The sequence below is a fragment of the Anomaloglossus baeobatrachus genome, chromosome 1 (assembly GCF_048569485.1).
Source record: "Anomaloglossus baeobatrachus isolate aAnoBae1 chromosome 1, aAnoBae1.hap1, whole genome shotgun sequence".
Lineage (NCBI taxonomy): Eukaryota > Metazoa > Chordata > Amphibia > Anura > Aromobatidae > Anomaloglossus > Anomaloglossus baeobatrachus.
The window spans coordinates 328,687,330-328,711,652 of NC_134353.1; the positions used below are offsets into that span (position 1 = coordinate 328,687,330).

General features: G+C 40.2%; 1 protein-coding gene across 2 annotated transcripts in view; it reads right to left on the reverse strand.

Annotated features, from left to right (window-relative positions):
- Positions 1-4,528: 4,528 nt before the first annotated feature.
- The window catches only part of CDS1 (CDP-diacylglycerol synthase 1), a 130,107-nt gene continuing 110,312 nt past the window's right edge, over positions 4,529-24,323 (reverse strand). Inside the window, exons 8-13 of one of the 2 annotated variants that reach the window (XM_075351993.1) lie at positions 15,203-15,290; positions 14,667-14,735; positions 13,115-13,267; positions 11,102-11,221; positions 7,972-8,075; positions 4,529-5,975 (exon numbers count right to left, since the gene is read on the reverse strand). In XM_075351993.1, coding sequence (XP_075208108.1) covers positions 5,864-5,975; positions 7,972-8,075; positions 11,102-11,221; positions 13,115-13,267; positions 14,667-14,735; positions 15,203-15,290 — 646 coding nt within the window. In that variant the 3' untranslated portion in view covers positions 4,529-5,863. The remainder of the gene's footprint in view (positions 5,976-7,971; positions 8,076-11,101; positions 11,222-13,114; positions 13,268-14,666; positions 14,736-15,202; positions 15,291-24,323) is intronic. The other variant, XM_075352000.1, reaches the window with a different exon arrangement.

Below are 24,323 nucleotides of genomic sequence, written 5' to 3' on the forward strand. Positions count from 1 at the left end.
GATCTGTCACAGTTGTTTACTAAAGCTTATAGTAAGCCAGTGACATGAATAAGGCTATGGCTACGCGTTATCCACTAGTCAGTGACTCATACGGGGCTTGTGTGGAGTACCTCGGAAAACTGAGATTTTGACATTTGCGTTGATAAGGCCACTGACAGTAATAATGCAGATAGATTCACTGTGTGCTCTGTTCGACAGCAATTTTGGCAGTATTCGCCGATTTGAAGCAGGCACCAAAACATGGACGACTGCATTTTGGTACTTGTGTCAAATATGTCCAAAAATTATGTCCAACGGCATAAAGTGGCTGTCTGCTTCACAGTAAATAGCCATGTTAGCACACATGCCCCAATCCTGTTTTTCAGGACTTCAGACACAAGCCCCAATGAATGTGGAGGGAATATAGCCTTAGATACTTATAAACTTGTCACATCTTTCAAAAGGCCATTTTCTTTAATTTTTACAAATAGGTTCCATGATATTAATCATAAAACTAATACAGTGGAACCTCTGGTTTATGAGTAACCCGGTTTGCGAGCATTTTGCTATACTAGCAAAGCTTGCTGTACATTTTTAACTCTGTTTACGAGCAAGCTTTGCCATACGAGCAAATACTCACCGCACACACTTCCGGTTCCGTACTTTATCCGCGCTCTGACCCGCTCTTGCAGTTCACACAAACACACACGCACACATATTATGCTCACCTTACCTTCCGTTCCATCGCCGGCCTCATGGTTCTTGTAGTTCACCGATACAGGATGTGTATCGGGTAACCATCGCAGCCGATGCCGGACCTTCGGCTGTCAGCCGCTACTCAAAGGCAGCGCGCTGGCCAATCAGAGGCTATCAGCTCCTGCCTTTGACGTCAGCGCTCTGGAAGCGGAAGTGCCTTCATCGTCGCGATGGTTACCCAATATACATCCTGTACCGGTGAACTACAAGAACCGGGATGTCGGCAATGGAACGGAAGGTAAGGTGAGTATGTGTGTGTGCGTGTGTGTTTGTGGAACAAAATTGTCCTAGCCTGCATTATTTCCTATGGGAAATTTTGCTTTGCTAGACGAGTAACTCGGTTTACAAGCACACTCCCAGAATGGATTGTTCTAAACCAAGATTCCACTGTATATACAATTTTATCAAAAAGTTTGAGCACCCTGGTCAAAATTACTGTTATTGTGAACAGTTAAGAAAGTAGAAGATGAAATGATCTCTAAAAGGCATAAAGTTAAAGATGACACATTCCCTTTGTATTTTAGGCAAAAAAAAAAAATAAAAAAAAATATATATATTTTCATGACTCTGAAAATTGTAGATTCACATTGAAGGCATCAAAACTATGAATTAAAACATGTGGAATGAAATACTTAACAAAACAGTGTGAAACAACTGAAAATATGTCATATTCTAGGTTCTTCAAAGAAGCCACCTTTTACTTTGATTACTGCTTTGAACACTCTTGGCATTCTCTTGATGAGCTTCAAGAGGTAGTCACCGGAAATGGTTTTCCAACAGTCTTGAAAGAGTTCCCAGAGATGCTTAGCACTTGTTGGACCTTTTGCCTTCACTCTGCGGTCCAGCTCACCCTAAACCATCTCGATTGGGTTCAGGTCTGGTGACTGTGGAGGCCAGGTCATCTGGCGTAGCACCCCATCACTCTCCTTCTTAGTCAAATAGCCCTTACACAGCCTGGATTTATGTTTGGGGTCACTGTCCTGTTGAAAAATAAATGACATGATGGTCCAACTAAACGCAAACCCGATGGAATTGCATGTCGCTGCAAGATGCTGTGGTAGCCATGCTGGTTCAGTATGCCTTCAATTTTGAATAAATTCCCAACAGTGTCACCAGCAAAGCACCCCCACACCATCACACCTCCTCCTCCTCCATGTTTCACGGTGGGAACCAGGCATGTAGAGTCAATCCGGTCACCTTTTCTGCGTCGCACAAAGACACGGTGGTTGGATCCAAAGATCTCAAATTTGGACTTATCAGACCAAAGCACAGATTTCCACTGGTCTAATGTCCATTCCTTGTGTTCTTTAGCCCAAACAAGTCTCTTCTGCTTGTTGCCTGTCCTTAGCAGTAGTTTCCTAGCAGCTAGTTTACCATGAAGGCCTGCTGCACAAAGTCTCCTCTTAACAGCTGTTCTAGAGATGTGCCTGCTGCTAGAACTCTGTGTGGCATTGACCTGGTCTCTAATCTGAGCTGCTGTTAAGCTGCGATTTCTGAGGCTAGTGACTCGGATAAACTAATCCTCCGCAGCAGAGGTGACTCTTGTTCTTCCTTTCCTAGGGTGGTCCTCATGTGAGCCAGTTTCTTTGTAGCGTTTGATGGTTTTGCCACTGTACTTGGGGACACTTTCAAAGTTTTCCCAATTTTTCGGACTGACTGACCTTCATTTCTTAAAGTAATGATGGCCACTCGTTTTTCTTTACTTAGCTGCTTTTTTCTTGCCATAACACATATTCTAACAGTCTATTCAGTAGGACTATTAGCTGTGTACCAAACCAGACTTCTGCACAACATAACTCATGGTCCCAACCCCATTTATAAGGCAAGAAATCACACTTATTAAACCTGACAGGGCACACCTGTGTAGTGAAAACCATTTCCGGTGATTACCTCTTGAAGCTCATCAAGAGAATGCCAAGAGTGTGCAAAGCAGTAATCAAAGCAAAAGGTGGCTACTTTGAAGAAGCTAGAATATAATACATATTTTTAGTTGTTTCACACTTTTTTGTTAAGTATTTCATTCCACATGTTTTAAATCATAATTTTGATGCCTTCAATGTGAATCTACAATTTTCAATTAAAAAATAAAGAAAACTCTTTGAATGAGGTGTGTCCAAACTTTTGGTCTGTACTGTATATATTCATCTTTTAAAATATATAAAAAGGAAAATGGGTTGATACAAAGGTTTGGGCACCCTGCATGGTTAGTACCAAGCAGCACCCACTTTGGTAAGTACCACAGTTTGAAAACGTTTTTTGTACCAGCCAAGAATGTTCAAATCTTGTTTCAGGGATTTTCAGCCAGCATTTTCAAGTTGACCTTTCCTCCATTCGAAATGTAATTAAGAAATGGCAGTTACCACGAACAGTGGAGGTCAAGATAAAGTCTGGAAGACCAAGCAAAATTTCTGTGAGAGCTGCTCATGGGATTACTACTGTGGAACGGTAAACCAGAACCCCTGCTTGACTCTGAACAGTAGAACAATGTACCACAATTCCAAAGTCTTCAGCACTAATATGGACTTCATGGAAGAGTCATGAGAAGAAAACCTCTCCTGCATCCTCACCATAAAATTTAGTGTCAGAAGTTTGCAAAAGAACATCTAAACAAGCCTGATGCATTTTGGAAACAAATCCTGTGGACCCATGAGGTTAAAATAGAACTCTTTGGTCCCAATGATCAAAGGTATGTGTGGAGAAAAAAGGGCACAGAAATTCAGGAAAAGAACATATTGCCAACCACTAAGCATGGGGGTGGATCAATCATTCTTTGGAGTTGTGTTGTAGCCAATGGCGTGGGGAACATTTCACGGGTAGAAGTAATGTAATTTCAACATCTTCTTGATGCAAACATAAAACCATCTATTCCATCTATTAAAAAGCTGAAGTTGAAAAGTGGATGGCTTTTACAAATGGTTCATGATTAGTAATGGGGAATAGTAAAATATTAGTGTTTGGGATATTCGTACCGAATACCCAGTACTATTCCAGTATTCGTCACATATAACGAACCTAATGCAAGTCAATGGGAACTGAGCATTTTTCTTGAACATTTCCCAGACAAAAGCTCAGGTTGCCCAACTGACTTGCATTAGGTTCGTTAATCGTGATGAATACTGGAATACTACTGGGTATTTGGTACGAATAATTTGAACCTCAATATTTTATTATTCGCCCATCACTAATAATGATCCTAAACACACAGCAAAATCCCCAATAGAATACCTTAACAGATGCAAGCTGAAGGTTTTACAATGGCCCCCCACAGTCCCTTGATTTGAACTTCATTGAAAATCTATGGCTAGACCTCAAAAGAGCAGTGCATGCAAGACAACCCAGGAATCTCACAGAACTGGAAGACTTTTGCAAGCAAGAATGGATAAAAAACCCTCAAGCAAGAATTAAGAGACTCTTCGCTGGCTACAAAAAGCATTTAAAAGCTGCAATAGTTGCCAAAGCGGGTGCTACTAGGTACTTGCAATTCAGGGTGCTCAAACTTTTGCTTCAGTCCATTTTCCTTTTTTGTTAATTTAAAAATGTAAAAGATTATTTTTTTTTGCCTAAAATACAAAAGAAATGTGTCATCTTTAACTTTATGACTTTTAGAGTTCATTTCATCTTCAACTTGCTAAACTGTTCACAATAACAGTAATTTTCACCAGGGGTGCCCAAACTTTTACATGCCACTGTTAAGTTCAATCTATAGAGTTAGTTAGTCCTGGAGGGTACAGAAGACCCTTTCTTACAGCTTTTATTGAGGACCAGTATTCTCACTAAACATTTAATAAGTGTATTCTTCTTATAAATACATATTTTATTCTCAGTATTAAAAACGTATTAGTGCAGACATAAGCTTATATGTAAAGGGACGGAACAACACTGCACAAAAGAAAAAAGAAGACGGCATGTATCCCAGTCTAACATTCCAAGAGTATTGCCAGAGTACCAGATCAGATGTAGGAATAGATATCCGCAGTCTGAGGACAGTATTAAATCTATATGGACAGAAATTAAGGAGTTCACAGTTTTCAGCAATGACAACCTCTGCAACCATTTACTGTAGCAGTATTGCGGTGTAGGTTGTCATCACGTCCCCCTACCCATTCCCTGATACCTATAGGGATTGTTAAAAGGGGTTTTCCAGGCAGAAAAGAAAATTGAGCAGTCAACTCTATGTTACTGCAGTCTGCCTAATCATGACAATGTGAAATATGCACACTGTTATGATTACCCTGTGTTCGCAGCAAAAGTGGGCCATTGGATTTCCATAGCTGCATTACATGACAGTTAGATTCTCCAAATCTTCTCTTATTGGAGAAAATCGGCTGAGAATCTTGTTACCAACTCATGATGCAAATATGGGGGAATCATGATAGCGTGTATATTGCACACTGCCGTGATATGCCAATCTGCAGTCACCTAGAGTGACATCTGACTTTGATTTTCAGCCTGGAAAACCCCTTTAATATAATTCCCTTTTATTTCTAATTATTTAGTCTAGAAAGCAGCAGTTCCACCATGTCCAGCTTTTCCAGACATGTGGTGCTGCCCTAACCCCACAGACGCTAACATCTAAATACATGAGAGTTAGGACTGTCATGTATACTGTAAATAAATACCAGAGATTCATTGTTATTGCTTCCTAAACCAAAATGAAAAAGAAAATCTATATATATATATATAAAAAAAAAATCACATGGTCATTTAAACATTGAAAAACATAAAATCTATCCCAGAAAAAAAAATAAATCATTTATCCCTCTATTCAGCAGGAAGAGGCCCACAGAGTGAAAGTAAACAATATGTCCGCCCTTTCCTACAAATTGTGCATAGTTTTACCGTTCAAGGAACTGCCTTCTTTCTTCAGTATACTCTCATGTAAATAAAAACTATTGGAAAGTTATGGTTCCAACATTCAGAGCTTCACATGGTCAGCAGATTTGTTTGTTTGAGGACAATGTATGGGAGAGATGAGGCAGCCATGTGCCTTACCTTCAGGGGACTAGCAGGGGAAAAATGACTGACAGTCTTTGGTTGAATGCTCTGGAGTCAGTGCAATAGCTCTGGCGCCATATAGTCTATAGAGTATATATAGTATATAGTTATGTTACAGGTCAGAAGTTGCTCCTTAGAGGACCCCTTTGTCCATTAAGTGGGTCTTCAACACTTTGTAGATGTTCAATTGTTGCTCTGGCTGTAGTGTTAAGAGTTGCTGCAGGACTTTGCTGGGATTTGGACCTCTGGACATAGAGAAAAAAAACAAACAGATTAAAAACATACTTATTCATGATCCATGACTAAGATTCAAGGGGATTACCAGTTTTAGGATGTTAAACTGGTCACTACAAATATATCAAAAAGACTGACCCACACATCCAACAGGTATGAACAGGTGCTAGCTGAAAACACAATATAACTACAAAACACACACAGCTGCACTCTAAAATGCTAATAATGAATAAATGAACTCTGCTTTAGTGCTAAAGACATATTTGAAAAAAGTGATATTTAGCTTATGTATTGGAAAATGCATATGAGCACAAGGTGTTCTCTTATATAACTGGGCCCCTAAATCAAATGCCTCTACATGTCTGGACAGAAAGGATCCAAGTATAAAAGAGGATGGACATTATTTTTTAATTATTTCTATAGCAGTAATGCAATACCAGAGTTCCCCTATTCAATGTTAGCATTCTAGAGTGCAGCTGTACATATTTTTCTAGTTAAACTGGTCACATCATGGAATAGTGGCTGCAGGGCTGAGTAAAATGTAAATTCTACGTTACAGAAATATTATCTTGTCATTTATGATAAGGCCAAGCAGGACACTACCAGCGATTTTTCTCTGGGGGAGTTGACTTTGTCCCTTGCATAAAATTGACCAAATCACAAGGAGGCGGCGTCATACAGGGGGGAAAATAAAAAGAACACGCTCCAAAACGTTTTTTTTTTTTACTTTGCAATATATCTTTATTAACGAAAAATGCCTTTTTCTCCTACACAAATGAACATTCATTAACTGGTAAAACCTGCCTTCAATGAATATATTTCTGAGAGGTATGCAATGACAGTGGCTGCAATTAAGGACTTGTCAGAAAACTAGCTTTACTCACTGTTGCCGGATACAGGAGTGACTCACTACTGCTGCTCCAGTCTGCTATTGTCTGCATCGCTGTCATCACGTCCATAGCGCTGCAGTCAATCACTGAGCTCAGCAACTCTGAGCAGCTTGTGCCATCTGCTTCAGCAAAGTCACAGAGCTCACAGTGCAGCAGACAATAACAGGCACCGGGAGCAGAGGCGGAGACTCAGTGGTAGACCCGGGAAGGGTGAACAAAGCACTTTTTTTTTTATTAACAGACTGCAGCTGTGGAACAGGGATTTTCTGAACATGGAAACATACAAAAATACATCAGAATGAAAGATAGCCTGCAAATTCTCATATCAATTCTAGAAAGAGAAGCCTGGCTTGGCTTCAGACATCGCGATTTACAATATTCCTAAGGAAGCTGGAGTTCAACATTCTCCACATTTGATGCCATGGAATAATTCACCAAATTTCTACTTTAAAACTTCCTGACAGGTTGATTTTCCAGGTTTTTTTTTGAGTTTTCGATTTTTCCTCCTTTTGTTCCAAGTTTTTTTGTGGTTTGTTTTTTTTTTTTTACACACCCATATGAGGACTTTGAATGACTCCATTCAATGTACTGGAAAATGCGAAACAAATTAAATGAGTGGTGAAATTGCGAAAAGCCTGCAATTCCAGAGTAGTTTTTGGGTTTTATTTTTACGGTATTCGTTGTGCTGTAAAAAGGACCTTGCAGTACGATTATGTTGGTAAAGTATAATTACAGCCACACCATACTTTTTTATTTGCTTATTTAAGTAGTGAAATACATATTACAGTGAAAATATTTTTATATATATATACCCCATTAGAACATAATGAAAATAAAGGATTTGTGATTATATTTTCCAGGATTTTGCGGACACGAAGAAATTAATAATGCGAAACATTAAATAAAACATCAACCTACAATAATATCTAAATTGTAATCTGACTCTGGTTAGTGAAAAAGGGAAAAACTTCAACATTACAATATACAATACAGCAGTGAAGGTGGTAGGAAAACTATATATACAAAAAGTATATATTTCAGAAACATTTATATAAAATAATTCCCTATATCTGTATCGTTTTATGCTAAATGTAATACAAAGTCAGAGACCTCCTACCTTATGAAGCTGGCAATATACACATGGACAAAGGTGGCCATCAAATACTGACAGTCAAATCGGTCCATAATCCCGCCATGTCCAGGAATCGTGTCCGCAAAATCCTGGAAAATATAATCACAAATCCTTTATTTTCATTATGTTCTAATCATCTGTGCGTTAAATTCAGGCTCTGATAAAGAAAGGGGAGCGTAAAAGAAGCCTCATCTGCTTCTTTGGGACTGCTGCGGATATATTTTGCCAACAGCATTTTCCAGATTGGATACAATTATATCTACCCCTCCTCATATGAACCAAGGACTTTCTATTCACAGATTTGCTGACTGAGAATAAAACAGTTAAGAACAGATACACGAAATAGTAGAAAGGTGAAGAATCCTTAATTTGTACAATTTCCAGAAATGTAAAAACCCCTTAAATCTAGAATGATCCATTGCATAGATGTACATCAAGGAAAGAGCCATGTCGAAGCCTTGTGTGTATGTTATAATGAGCACACGGCCACAGAAGTGGGATGTCTTGATGGTGAAAGTATAATTTCCACCACAAACATGCAGTACATGACTAAATGGACAGAAACATTGGGACACCTAGACATAACTCCTACAGGAGATTTTAGAGACATCATTATAAAGATATAGGTACTCATATAATTAAAAATACACTCAAAAATGCTTTAAAAACTTGATATTCTATTTTTTGTAAAACACAGTTTCTCCTGCCATACACTTATAATACAAAATTGGGGAGGGGGGATTGATCAGACGAGCACTTATAAAGCATCCTGCTGAGTCGTTAAGAGACCTGTGCATGACGGTGTTCACTTGCTTCTAGAAGCTGCCTGAGTAACGACAGCCCTGTCTTCCTTACTGGTTACCATCAACAGACCTATGGCATTTCTATACTGTCAAGCAATTCACTAAGACGCTCAACAGTGTGAGTGCACATTTCTTCTGCACCGCAGGTAGTAAAAAACATGTCCATAATTCAGCAGTTGTATTCAGAGCTCAGATAGTCTGTACAGCTGGTGTGCATCGGCACAGTAATTAATCGGTCAGTATATACACTAATTCACTACAATGCTTATATAAGCCTTACAATGATTGTATTTCTACTACTGATGGCGAGCGTGCTCAGCACATGATTAAACATTTGGGTGCTCGGGTAAAAACGCTTTCAGATGCTGCTATATATATATATATTATATATATAAAAAAAATGACCCACTGTCCCGGAAATGCTGTTTATTGTTGGCTGTATGTGGACGAAGAGCAGAAATACCCAATTTAATTTTATTCATTTATATAGCGCTATTAATTCCACAGCGCTTTACATATATTGGCATCACTGACCCCATTGGGGTTCACAATCTAGAGTCCCTATCTGTATGTCTTTGGAGTGTGGGAGGAAACCGGAGAACCTGAAGAAAACCCACACAAACACGGGGAGAACATACAAGCTCCTTGCAGATAGTGTCCTTGGTGGGATTTGAACACAGGACCCTAGTGCTGCAAGACTGCAGTGCTAACCACTGAGCCACCGTGCCGCCCTATTATTAACTTCCATAATTCTCATTAATCAAGAAGAGTAAGTTCTTATATACAGCATTCTAGAATACTGTATATAAGAACGCAGGCCGCAACGTCTAATGTAAAAAATACCTTTATAATACTCACCTAGGGGACAGTCCAGTCCAATAGGTGTCACTACTCTTGGTCTGGCGCCGCATTCATCTAGTGCAATTGCTGTCCTCCTTCTCCTGAGGGTCGTGTGGATGAAATGTCCTATGTCTTTAGCACAGGCCGGCATTGCAGTCCTGCGCAGGTGCAATTTGATCTGCTCTGTTGAATGCAGACCAAAGTATTGTAGCGCCCATGCCCTCAGTAGGGCAGATCAAAGTGTGCCTGTGCAGGACCGCAATGCTGGCCTGTGTGGATGATGCAGGACATGTCATCCACACTGAAGGAGGACAGCAATCTCAGCAAAGAGGAGGTGTTGGACTCATTGGACCAGACCGCTCCCTAGGTGAGTAATAGAATGGTGTTTTTTCATATTACACAAAGTGGCCTGGGCTCTTACACACAGTGTTCTGGAATGCTATATATAAGCACTTACTGGTGCTGGCCACAGCTCATAAGGGAAAAACCTGGTGATAGCTTCCCTATAGAGGAAATCCCTAAGAATGTGTTAAAAATGTCTGCTGAGACATAGTTGAAATTTCCACCTGTCCTACTCATGTGTGATGATGGGCTGTCATCTGAAGAAACACACCTTGAGACATGTCTCAACTGTCAGAGGAGCAGAATTGTGGACCTCAGCTGCTCACTCAGAACAGTAGCAGGGATCTACCAAGAGAGGAAAAAAAAATAAAACTTGTCCTCAGCTGAGTGAGAACAGACTTTGATTTTACTACTTTTGTCCTCTACCCTGTTCAGTCTTCATTGAGCTGTAAACCAAACAAAAACAAGTTTACAATTAAGCAAGATAGAACAAGTGAGGGTGGAGAAAATGTAGCCTTTTTAGCTGGACAATTTTTTTTCTCTTGCTACAGCCCTGCTCCATGGCTGAGAGAGCAGATCAGGTCACATTGTTGCTCCTTTGACAGTCGAGATAAATAAATATAAAGGTTTGTTTCTGTGTTTCTTCAGATGTCAGCGCATCACATTTGTAGGGAGAACTCCTTTAATACACTACTCCCATCTAAACAGGTACTCCCACTCATCACCACATATCTCTAAACAGGCACAGCGCCATTTTTATAACCGGATAGTATTTGTCCTCTTTCTGGTGCCCCAGCTTGTAGCACATCAACAGCAGGGATGCCACAAAAGCTTATTCAATTGTAGCATACTTGGGGTAACTTTTGCCAATAAAAATCAGTTTTGTTCACTAATCCCCTCCATAGACAGCCAAAACAAGTGGCATTAGGCCTTCTACTTTCTTAGACCACCAGGGAAATTTGAATTTATATAAAATTATTTTTCCTCTTTTCTTTTGTCTAGACCAGTATTGTGTCTTATAGACCGGTACGTCTTGTAAACCAAATTGTACGGTAATCTACAAATGGACAGGTCTAGTTAGAAAAAGAAAACAATTAATAGCATAGATGCATATAGAAATGAGGACTTACCTTGATTTTAAAGGCTCGCTTGAAGCCGCTGGCGAAGAAGCCTCCAAATGGCCCGATCAGTGAACCAAACATAGATAGGGCAATGCTGTGTATCTGAAATGGGTACAGGCGAACTGTTGTCTGGGAAAAAAAAAAACATTGTTGTCAATTGCGCTCTGAAATTAAAGGATTTTACCCAATCTTTCAGAAAATATACAGAAAGCAAAGGCAACAGGTAAGCCAGCCAGTAGATCACACACAATTCCAATGTAAGGCCATAAATAAGAAACATATGCAAAACATAAAATAATGGAAATTATTTTTACACAAATAAAGACATAGATACCAGGGCTGTGGAGTCATAGTTGGTATCAGGGAAATTGAGGAGTAGGAGATTTGTGCCGATCCCACAGTGGCATCTTGTGACTATAACTTTTGACTGGCCTGAAGTCAAAAGTTATATCACAACCTCTTAATACGTCTCTATGTGAACCAAAATGATGCTGCCATAGAGATGTATTGATTAATTACCTCTGGCGTGCTCCATGAAGTACAGGATCTGTGGGCAGGTCACATCACAAAGCCTCCGAGACTGACCGGAGCAACGCTGGAATAAGATGAAGCAGCTGGAAGTTGAGTTAACACTTCCGTTGTTTTGCATCAGTCACATGCGTCACGTGACTCATGGGACTGATGCGTTGAGAGATGAGAGATAGCGAGAGAGAGAAACGCAAGATCATCAGTCACAATCCGCCGCTCATACAAGTCTATGGGAAACAACAGAATCCGCCAAACGGATTGCATTGTTTCTCAGGGCGGAGGATTGTGACTGATACAAAATAACGGAAGTGAACATAGCCTTATCTACTCCACAGCCCTGATTGATACTATAGAGCAGGAGTGAGGGAACCTCCTTTTTTCTGCCCTGCGCCAGTGTCAGGATGTACTTTGTGGGTGAAATCAGTGCACTCTGTGCTCCAAATGACAACCCCCTGACAACAGCGGTTGCCCACATGTCTCTTGTGATGTATATGCCTCCTGTGATGTCTGTGCTCTAGCCTCTCCAGTGAGGTCTGTGCCCAAGCGCCTATGAGGTGTGTGCCCTCAGTGTCTCCTGTGATGTCTGTGCCTCCTGTGTGGTCTGTGCCCCAGCCTCTTCAGTGATGTCTGTACCCAAGCACCTACTATGATGTGTGTGCCCCCAGTGTCTTCTGTGACATATATGCCTACAGGGTCTCCTGTGATGTATTTGCCCCAGTTCCTTATGTAATGTCTGGGCCCCAGCATCTCCTGTGATGTATATTCTGAAGCCTCAGTTTATCCTATGTTACGTATATAGAGCAATCGCAGTGTCTGCTATATGATCTATAAAACAATCTGTCTATTTTGTGATGTACAGTATATACAGCAGTCTCTGTGTCTCCTATGTCATGTATATTCAGCAGTCTCTACGTCTCCTATGTGATGTTCTATAAATGTAATGAGCAGTGATGAATTTCACACTGTGAAGAGACCAGTAGCTAGTTCTTTTCAAAATTTATCGCAAATTGTCAACTGCGCTCCAGATCTGGAGATCTGTAAAAGCAGTGCAAGTAGCAATAACATTTATATCACCTAACATCACACGTCTCACCAAAATGAGGCAGCTCCAGCAGTCACATTAGGTGTGAGTCGATTACATTTTTGACATTATGTACCTGCAGTCACATGCAATTATTGATTGGCTATGAAATCTATTATTTCAGTCAACCCCAGAATATTGCCGCACATCAGAACTACTTCTGTCTGGATAAGCAAATGTTTTCTCCAGGTCACCTTTCTATTCATGTTTTCAGAATTTAATTATTTACAATATTATATTTACCTGTAGATATTGAGTTAATCTGCAGGTTGATAGCGTTTGGGGACACAACTACTTCCCTTTAATCTTCTAATCTAATTCTCCAAATCTTCTAATCTCATATTTCTAATGTTTTCATGAGAAATATATGGAAATTCAATTAGCTCAATGAGGAAACAACATAGAGCGCTTACCCATCCCAAAAGCGCCTGCAGATATGGTGGAACAGTGTAGTCGTGGAGTCTGAACAGCTCCGATGGTTCACAGCTGATCGAGAAGCTATTGGTTTCACTGTTGTACTCTGCAGGACACACAAAGTACTGGAACTGTGCCAGAATGTACGAAAACTGGAAAAAAAGAGAAATCATTGAAATTGAAGGCATTAACCAAGAAGTAGCATAATGAGGAAAGATTCAGACCATGAACTGAGCTTCTCCACAGCAGATAATTTTGTATGTTTATCTTAAGGGGGACGTCAGACGAATCAAGTTTTACCAAAATGCTATTAGCTATTATTGTAAAATACTATGCTGCCTTTCCAGTCAAAAAATATACTTTTTTCCCTTTTTTCCCCCCATGTGTCCTTCAGATAATATATGCAGTTGTGGGAAGACTGCCAGGCAGTATCACTTGGGATCCATTTCAGATTTCTACCGCATGCCCTCTATATGCTTTTACTCCTCTTGCTTCACATGATCACCAGACATTCACCTTCCCATTCGGGCAGCTATAAAAACAGTCTCCAGTAAGCTCCCAAGTCAGTCTCCTTCTCCCTCTGGTAGTTGTAAACAGAGATTCCACTAAGATTCCTTCCCCCATTTTAGCAGTTGTAAACATAGTCCTCAGTAAGTCTACTTTCCTCTCTTACTGAAAAATACATTTTTAGCTGCAAATTCCTCAGTCAGTTTGCTTTCCCCTCTGTAAGCAATGAAAAGTATTCTGCGGTACTTTTTCCTGGTGATATATAAATTAAAACAGTACCATGGAGTCTGAAGTAGCAATAAGAAGTAGTATCTGGTTGCTCACAAGTCCATTCCCGGATGTAGTCTTCCCAGGTTTTCTGTATATTGCTGTGCTGTTATTTTGCTATTTCTATACCACGTATGAATGAAATCCTTCATGGCACTAATCTGAATATTTCTTTCTTGGACATAGATTTACATCCTAAAATGTGGTGAGGGCTAGGTTATTTTGAGGTTAGTCTCCGTTTGGAAGGTTTTTTTATTTCATTTCTCTTACTTATATTCTAGTTGTCTGTGTGGTGGCATGTTGACTCCAGCATTAATCATAGTGATGATATTTTTGTACACTTTGGGTGTGGCTTACAATTTAATGTGTTTGGGGGTGCTTGCCAAATGATCGTTGGTGGAGATGTTGACCGTACATGTACAATTTTATAGTGCCGATATAGTTTTCCAGGAAATAAGCCACCGGCCAACCTCTCAGTTGGCAGCTTTCTCATAGAGAACACAGGCCAAACAAGCGTTCTTCATAGAGGAAAGTCCATTGAGATGACCGTTGCCAAATTATTGTCCAAAGAATCATTGGCTGACAGCCATCTAATGTGTATGGTGGCTAAAATAAGAGAGCTCTATTTTTTATTTGTTCGCAAATACTTTAGATATGCCTTTATTGAATACTGCTGTACACCCTTTCTGATTTTGCTAAGTATACTGAAATTCCTAATTATTTAGATAGTTTAACGGATAATGTTCCTAACAAAGATAATAAACTTTGAGTACTCACCATAAATCCAAATATTATGGTCAAAAAGAATCCACCAATGAAACCTTCCCATGTCTTTTTGGGTGACAGCTAAAAAATATCAAAGAATAGCAATTATAATTGTAAAAATGGAAATGATTGAATTATGACTTCCATTTATTCTACCAGGCATTTTTTTTAACATACACCTAGACATATGGACGACATATGGGGATGGGGGAGAGACAATAACACCCACTTATTGTTCCAGTAATCACTAAGAAAAAAAAAATTATGAAACAGCACTTTAACGTCATTCCTCAATTTCAAAATTGCATTTATTTAACACCACAATATTTCACACAAAAGCTTTACATCACAAATGCGTTCCATTAACTACAGCGTAACACATCAGTGGGCAACATATTGCTTCCCATAAGACTGCTTGAAAGATTTAATGGTATCAAAGTGTTCATCACTGATCAGCAGAGCAAGACGGACTAAAATGAGATCTGGACATAGTCAAACAACTCTTCTTCACAACACTTATCGTATTAACCAAATCGACTGCATCTTACCTTTATTAATGGGGTCCTACCGAAGAAGAACCCGAAAAGATAAGCCATGATATCATTACAGATTACAATAGAAACTGGAACTAGAAACCTAAGAACATGAAAGAAACATTAATTCTATAGATATGTCTTTCTCTGTAATCAATGTTGTTCAATTAAGCAATTGTTTTCTGTTTCTTATGGAATTTTATAAAAATGTAAATAAAAGACTATGGAAAAAATACTACAGGTCACTGCTATATATAGTTATACCTTACATGGACAATGAAGACTTAAATAAAAATTCAGATAGGTCATATTAAAAAAACGGTCCAAACATGAGGCTAAAAATGATATTGGTGTCAGTACGTACAGCAGATTACCTCCTAATATTTGTTTCTCAAATCTTGCTGCTTGGCTGCTATTTATCTCAGCTCCATTTGATCAGAGCTGTGATCTGTGACTACCACTTCGCTACGCAGCCTACAGGGTGTCTGATGTAGTCTAAGACACAACCCCATAACATCATTGGTTTAGGCTGCTGCTCCCCCCACCCATCCTGCAGCTCTACTCCCTTCGATAGACTGGTTTTTATACACTGCAGCCAAACACTGGCACACCAGGTAGTCAGATCATGAAAGCCTGATCTGTATGGTGAGCACAAATGCTAATAAAAGGATTCCTAAATCCTAAATTTCATGTTGTAGTAATAAAATTATAATATCTGAAAGGGCCAAGTAAGTAAATATAGATATTATACATACATATACAAACAAACACACACACACACACACACACACACACACACACACACACACACCAGAGACCTATACTACTAAAAATATAACAAAACATATCACTAGTAAGTTATAGTTCATGCAAGACAAAATATTGGGCATGCCCAACAAGGAGTTAATTTTTAGGGATACTATAAGTCACAAGGATTTTCATCACATGTTTAAGTAGTGACCACAGAAATTACTACCCTTAAAATGTATTCATTTATCTGCATTACTTCCAAATCCTGTTTTGGTTTCTACTATGGCAAAATGTAGTCGTGTGTGTGTGTGTGTGTGTGTGTGTGTGTGTGTGTGTCAAGCTCAAGCGAGTGGAAATACCATTAGTCTATTGAATATCAACAAACAAAATCTTATATTAAACAGGACCTGTCGCTTTCCTGACAAGTTTGTTTCAGTAAAAACTTGCATTCTCCAAGAACAATCATTCCTGAGATTATCTCTTCTTACTGCATGTTCACACACCATACCAAAAAAAACTGCATTGTAACACATAGTGCAACACCTTCAGGAATCGTTTGCTTCTCTATACAATAAACTGCGGTTTCACTGTCATTTTGCACTTTTTTGTTAGAATGTTGATTTCAATTCTATTTTAATCATGAAATCAAACAATGTCAGTTAAAAAAAAAAAAAAAGCATATTTAAATACAATGTGGATTTGGTTGCAGTTTTTCTAGGGCAATGACCAAACCATACAAAACAAGATTCGCTCTACAGAGCATATAGTGAAATGCGTGTTTGGCGTAGCTTCTACTATGGCACTGGTTTATTTATGTGCTTGTCCATGTAATTGCTTGGTCCAGGTGGTGTCCGATTACATTTTGGCAATAGCGTTTTTTACTCCTGTCTTGTATTTTTGTCACTTTGTGGCATTAATCTGTTTATATTACAGAATGTATATCCTATATCCTATGTTATCTCTTATCTACAGTGGATATAAAAGTCTACACACCCTTATTAAAATGCCAGGTTTTCGTCATGTAAAACAATCATATCAAGAACAATAATTTCAGAACTTTTTCCACCTTTAATGTCACCTATAATATGTACAATTCCATTGAAAAATAAGCTGAAGTCATTTTTGGTGGAAAAATAAAAAAAAGAACTAAAATAATGCTGTTGCATAAATATGGGCATCGTAATATTTTGTTGACGTATCCTATGACATTACCACAGCATTCAGTCTCTTGGGGTAGATGTATATCAGCAAGGCACACCTAGATTTAGGAAGTCTTGCCCACTCTTCCTTACAGTTGCCCTCACAGTTTGACAGATTTGGAGAGTATCTCTTGTCCCAGGCTTCTTCAGGTAGGCCACAGATTTTCAATTAGATTCATGGATCTGGCTGGGCCATTCCATCTTTTTCTGGCAAATCCATTCTTTCATTGATTTGGAGGTACGCTTAGGGTCGTTATCATTCTGAAAGGTGGAATTCCTCTTCATGTTCAGCTTTTTAGCAGAGGCCTGAAGAGTTTGTTGCAAAATAGACTTGATGTTTAGAGCTGTTCATAATTGCCTTACCTTGACTAAAGCAGCCGTTTCAAAGTGCCAAATTTTAAAATGATTTTAGTTTGGGTTTGGAAAACGTTCTGAAATTATTGTTTCTTGGAATGAGTCTCTTTCATGACAAAAACCTGGAATTTTAAAAGGGGTGTGCACACTTTTTATTTGCACTGTATTTACATGTGTTGCCTTGAAGTCCTGGGTTCTATGCAATTATTCATTATAGTTGGTAGGGGTTTACTTACTTCACCCATACATTTTTGCACCCAGTACTTCATGACATTAAAGGGGTTGTCCATTACTTGGACAACTACTTCTAAATCTGTGTGTATGCCCTCAGAAAATAAAAACGCACACACTTCCGGTGCTGGTGCTGTTACAGCAGTGTCGATACTCGCTCTTCTGGGACTCACATGAAGTTGTTACGCCACGTGACCCCCTGCACACAATCAGCGCTGGCTTCAGTCTCCTTGCTATCAGACAAATCGAACATCAAGGCGTCAGAGCTGCGGCTGGCCGCTCACGCTAAATACGTACGAAGGTGGGGAGAAGGAAGTTGGGCCATTGAGTGCGGGGCTTGTGTGATGTAACAACTTCACATGAGTCCCAGGAGAGCAAATGCAGACACCTATGGAACGGCCCAGGCCCTAGAGGTGAAAATAAGAGTTTTTATTTTACCGGGGTCAAACATACAGATTGAGAAGGGGTTGTCGAAGTAGTAAACAACCCCTTTAATGTTACTGCATTGCATTATATGCTTGCATATTCTATAACATTGCTACTTTCTTCATAATTGTTGCTCTACAGTTTGGGGTTGCGCAATAATTTATTATATCGGGTAGGTGCCCATGCTTTTTATTCTTATTGCACCCAGGACTTTAATACCTTGGTACATTTGCTTTGTGATAGCTGTAACAAAGATATATTTACTTACTAGGGGTATAAACTTTTTTTTATATTTTCCACCTTACACTCACAAACTTAAATGTATTTTTTATGTGACATAGAAACACAAAGTAGCAAGTACTTGTGAAGTGTAAAGGAAAGGATACATGGTTTTTCTTATATTTTAAAAACATAAATCTGAAAATTGTGATGTGCATTTGTATTCAGCCCCCTGTAGTTGGATGCCCTTAAATAAAATCCAATTGCCTCCAGAAGTCACCTAATTCATAATTTGAGTTCACATGTGTGTAAATTTATTCTGAGTATAACTACAGCTGTATTGTGAAGGCTTCAGAGTTTTCAGAACATTAGGGATCAAACAGAATCATGGAAACCAAGAAACACACCAGACAGGTAAGGAAAAAAGTTGTGAAGAAGACTAAATCAGGGCTAAATTCGAAAAAAGAAAATAGCCCAAGCTCTGAACATCTCATGGAGCACTGGTAAATCAATCATTCAAAAATGGAAGGCGTATGATGGCACGATTGCAAACCTACAAACAAATGGCCATCTACCTAAACCATGGGTGGGGAACCTTTTTACTGCCAGGGCCCATTTGAACTATTCTACCAACCTTCGGGGGCCGTACAAAATTATCAACTTGAAAATTACCCGGCCAAATTTAGTCAAACAATTAACTCACCCCTACTGTGGTGGCCGGAGCGGCTTCTTTTTGCTGCAGCTGTGATGCAGGGCTGTGGAGTCGGTAAGCCAAACCTTCGACTCCGACTCCGACTCCGACTCCTCAAATTCTCTTGCACCGACTCCGACTCCGGCTCCGACTCCGACTCCGGCTCCGACTCCGGCTCCGACTCCTACATATATTGCTTAGTTAGGTGAAAAATTTATTGTAGTACATGAATATGTGTATGTGAACATCAGACATTTAATAATTTTTATGATACGATAATCAAGATATTTGGATAGAACATAAAATATATTTATTGGAATACAACTTTAGAACACAAAAAACTGTAATAAATTGTAAATATGTAATACACTATGTAATATACAGTAGATTACATATATATCTTGTGTGTGTATATACACTGTGTGTATATATATATATATATATATATATATATATATATTACATATTTACAATTTATTATTTTTTTGTGTTCTAAAGTTGTATTCCAATAAATATTTTATGTTCTATCCAAATATCTTGATTATTGTATCATAAAAACAATTAAATGTCTGATGTTCACATTGTACTACAATAAATTTTTCACTTAAATATAAGCATTATACTAAATGTTATTATTTAGTAAAATATTCAGCACATTCTGCATTGCACTCCTGTCCCCAATTTATTATATATTTTAAGAGTCGGAGTCGGTGCATTTTATACCGACTCCGACTCCGACTCCACCAAAATGAGCTCCGACTCCGACTCCACGACTCCGACTCCGACTCCACAGCCCTGCTGTGATGTTAGATGATATTGATCATATTGCTTCTCACAACAGCTTTTCCAGGCTTGTCTCGGTCTGGAGAGGCTGGGAGAGCACGGACAGCACTGGCGGTCCCAGACAGCAATAGGGGGGCAAGGACATGACTGGGGACACGGACAGCACTGACCGTGGCATGGACAACATTAGGTGGTGTAGACAAGACAGCACTAGGGGGGCATGGAAAGGACCGGGAGTAACGGACAGTACTGGGGGGATCATAGACATCACCAGGGGGCACGAACAACAACTGTGGGGGTTATACTGCATTGAGGGGGCACACACCACTGGGGGCTGGCATGCACACTACTAGGGGATACAAAGCTCTGGGGGTTGGCACAGCATTGGGGAATGGTACCTAGCACTGTGGGATGGTACATAGCACTGGGGTTGGCACACACTACTAGGAGGCACCCAGCACTGAGGGGAGGACACACTACTAGGGGGCACAGATCACTGGGGGGATGGCACACAGCACTGTGGGATGGCACACACACTACTAGGTGGGCACACATCATTGGGGGATGTCACACACCACTAAAAGGCACACATCACGGAGGGGCTGGCACACACACACTACTAGGGGGGCACATAGCATTGTGGGATGGCACACACATTACTAGGGGGGCACACCACTGGGGGGATGACACACACACTACTAGGGGCACACATCACTGAGGGGATGGCACAAACACTAGTAGGGGGGCACATAGCACTGTGGGATGGCACACACACCACTAGGGGAGCATACAGCACTGAGGGACACACACACACACACACACACACACACACACTACTAGGGGGTACATAGCACTTGGTTGCAGGCTGAGGCTCACCGCACAGGAGGGGGAGGAGTCACACACCAAAGGTCTGTGATGCATGTGCTGCAGAGCGGTAAGTAAATCTGCTGCTCCTCTAGTACTTCTGTGGGACAAGATCGAAACTCGCACTGCTTACCCCGCCCACAAGGTAAGCCCTGAGCAGCGTGAGGACCTCATCGTATGCGCACGTAAATGCATGCGCGTCCTCACATCACCAATGGGATTTTAAGGGCCAGCATCCTGTAAGACCGCGGCTGCCACTCAAGCACTGCGGTCACCGGGAATGTGCCAGGGGGCTGCAGGAAAAGTCATCGCGAGCCGGAGATTCCCCACCCCTGACCTAAACAGACATACCAAGCAAGGAGAGCTGCACCGGCTGTGATACGATAGTTACCGGGTCCACTGGCCTGCGAGCCTGAAGCAGCCTGAGGGGCCACGTATTTGAGACTCCTGGTTTAGATCATAGCATATTCATGTGTTTGAATAGCCCAGTCATTGTCCAGACCTAAATTTCATTGAAAATCTGTGGTAGGACTTAAATTGTTGTTTACAGATGCTCTACATCCAATCTGACTGAGCTATTTTGTAATAATGAATGTACAAAAATTTCAGCCTTCCCAAAAGACTTGCAGCAGTAATTGGAGTGAGAGGTGGACATCAGGCAAGTGAATACAAATGCACAATTTTCAGATTTACATTTTAAAAATATTTAGAAAATCATGTATCATTTCCTTTGCACTTCACAAATAATGGCTACTTAGTGTTGGTATATCACATAAAGAAAAAAAAATAATTTAAAGGGATCTCCGAGGAGATAATTATTCTAATGGCCATGCACTCAAACTATAAAGATGAAATCCATACTGCTGTTCCTCACCCTTACAGTACCAATGTATTATTCAATGTGAAATTGGAGCTGCTCCATGGTGCTCCCCCTCCCTTCTTGGATGTTACACATCAGTGGGCTTGGCCTGCTCCATGCTGTTAGTAACAGCTAACCCCTTAAAATAGCTGCTTCTTTTCAATCAGAACAAGGGGTTTGATCAAGCCCCCAGTCACGCCTCCTGTTCTTGGACTTCAAGAAAACATATAATCAGGGAGCTGGCAGTTACTAACAGCATGGAACAGGCCATGCCTCCTGATGTGTAATGTAATGCTCCAGAAGGTGGGAGGAGGAGTAATGAAGAGCAACAGCTTGACACTGAATTACAGGTACTGTGAGAATGAGGAACAACACTATGGATCTTATCTTTATAGTTTATGAGGCCATGTGCATTTTTTTTTTTTTATCTCCCCAGAGTACCCTTTTAATCCCTTCAAAAAATCCGCCGTACATGTTTGGTGCATAATGGCAGTGGGTGTATGGAGAGGGCTCATGGGGTGAGCTCGCCCCATACCCAAAAGGTAATAGCTATGTACTACAGCCAGGACCTGATGCTAACAATTGTAGGTGGAGTGAAGTTCGGCCTGCGATTGTTAACCAGTTAAATCCCACTGTCAAAGTCTCACAGAGGGTTTTAACATGTGCCAGCACAGAGACGCGCCACTTTCAGCTCCCATCACAAGTTGCCAATTAATTTCTATGACAGGTGGGGGTCTGCTGAAGACCTCCTTGCTGGTTATAGCAGAGCTCCTTTGAAACCCTGTGTGTGGCTGTGCTTTAAAGGAGACTGTGATTTTTACAATGTGCAGCAATGCTGTGATATTGCTGCATATAGGGCAAGCGATCAGGAGATCACAGGTAAAAACAGTGAACAGTTAAAAAAAAAGAAAAGTTTTCAAAAATATTTAAAAAAAAACACAAAAAAAGTTCAAATCATCCACCTTTGCCCCATTAAAGATAAATAAAAAAAATAATAATACACATGTGGTATCACAGCGTTCAGAAAAGTCCGTTCTATCAAAAAATAATTAACCCAATCTGTAAATACTGTAAATAAAAAAAATTACACAATACCAAAATAACTCTTTGGTTTGGTTTTTTTTTTTGGGGGGGGGGGATGTCGCTGCAATACCACAAAAAATGCTGTAACAAGCGATAAAAACAATATATGCATCCCAAATTGGTACCAATAAAACTGTTGACTCGACCCACAGGAAATAAACGCTCACACGGCTTCATCAACCGAAAAATAAAAATGATTACTCATTTGCATATTAGTTCAAATACTGATTTCTCAATAATGGAGGAACAGAATTGCTAGTTAAAGGTATTGCTAGATACACATATAATTGTTGAGGTGGCAATCCCGCTGACACATGCCATCTAAAATGTAGTTGTGGGTAATAAATTCAATAATTTAGCACTGGTGCATTAGAAGGCAGCAAACTCATTTTAATAAATTCTGTTTGCAATTTCAATAAAATTCTGTTTGCCTGCAGCCACCATTAGTTGGCGTTCAGAAGCTTCCTGCTTTAGTCACTTTACAAGAGAATCTCCCGTTGGCGCTAAACAGGGTCCTTTTAATTCAGCGGATTTTGAACAATGTAGTAGAAAAGCAAAGTTTTAACTTCTATAATCATATATTGTAAATTTAATCAGGACCTGATGATCTAGCGGGCTTGGATATTGCTGCACGTATTGCCAGAGGTATTGGTTACACAGCCAAGATTTATTGTTAACACTAATGCGGTTTTTCTGTAGTAAATGTTACAGACATAACTACATGACTCCTGAGTAGAGATGAGCGAACCCGAACGTTAAAGTCCGGGGTTCAAACCAAACACAGACTTTAAAGGGTACCTGTTAGGTCCAATATGCACCCAGAACCACAAGCAGTTCTGGATGCATATTGCTAATCCCTGCCTAACCGTCCCTGTATACACTAGCATACATGAAGAGATCTTTAGAAAAAGTATTTCTAAAGATCCTTTATAATATGCTAATTTGCACGGGGACTAGTCCCCTGGGCGTTAGTTCCCCTTGCCAGTCGGCTCCATTAGCATGTTAGTATGTCCCTGTGGGCATGCTAACATGTTAATGAATGTGCAGCATCAGAGTATGATCTCACTCACCTCTCCGCCGCCATCGCATCAGACGGGGTATTTCGGCTCAGTGCGCATGACCCCGGAGTTTGGGTCATGCGCACTATGAAGCCAGGTGTACGCGTCCTGGCTTCAAACTGAAGTAGTGCGCATGACCCAAACTCCAGGGTCATGCGTACTGAGGCGAAATCCTGCGTCAGACGCGATGGCGGTGGAGAGGTGAACGAGATCATCCTCTGACGCTGCGTATTCATTATCATGTTAGCACCCCCAGAGGGGCCCACAGGGATGTACTAACATGCTAATGGGGCGACTGGCCAGGGGAACTAACACCCAGGGGACTAGTCCCCGCACTCATTAGTATATGGTAAAAGATCATTAGAAATACTTTTTCTAAAGATCTCGTTATCTATGCTAGTGTATACAGGGACTGTCAGGCAGGGATTAGCAATCTGCATCCAGAACTGCTCGTGGTTCTTGGTGCTTATTGGACCTGACAGGTTCCCTTTAAAACAAAAAAATCCTAAAATAATATCAGCTGGTTCATCTGATGGCCTATAAAATGGTGTCTCATTACCAAGGTGCCACACAATAAACATCTCATGATGGGTCAAATTAGTGAGTTATCTCAAGACCT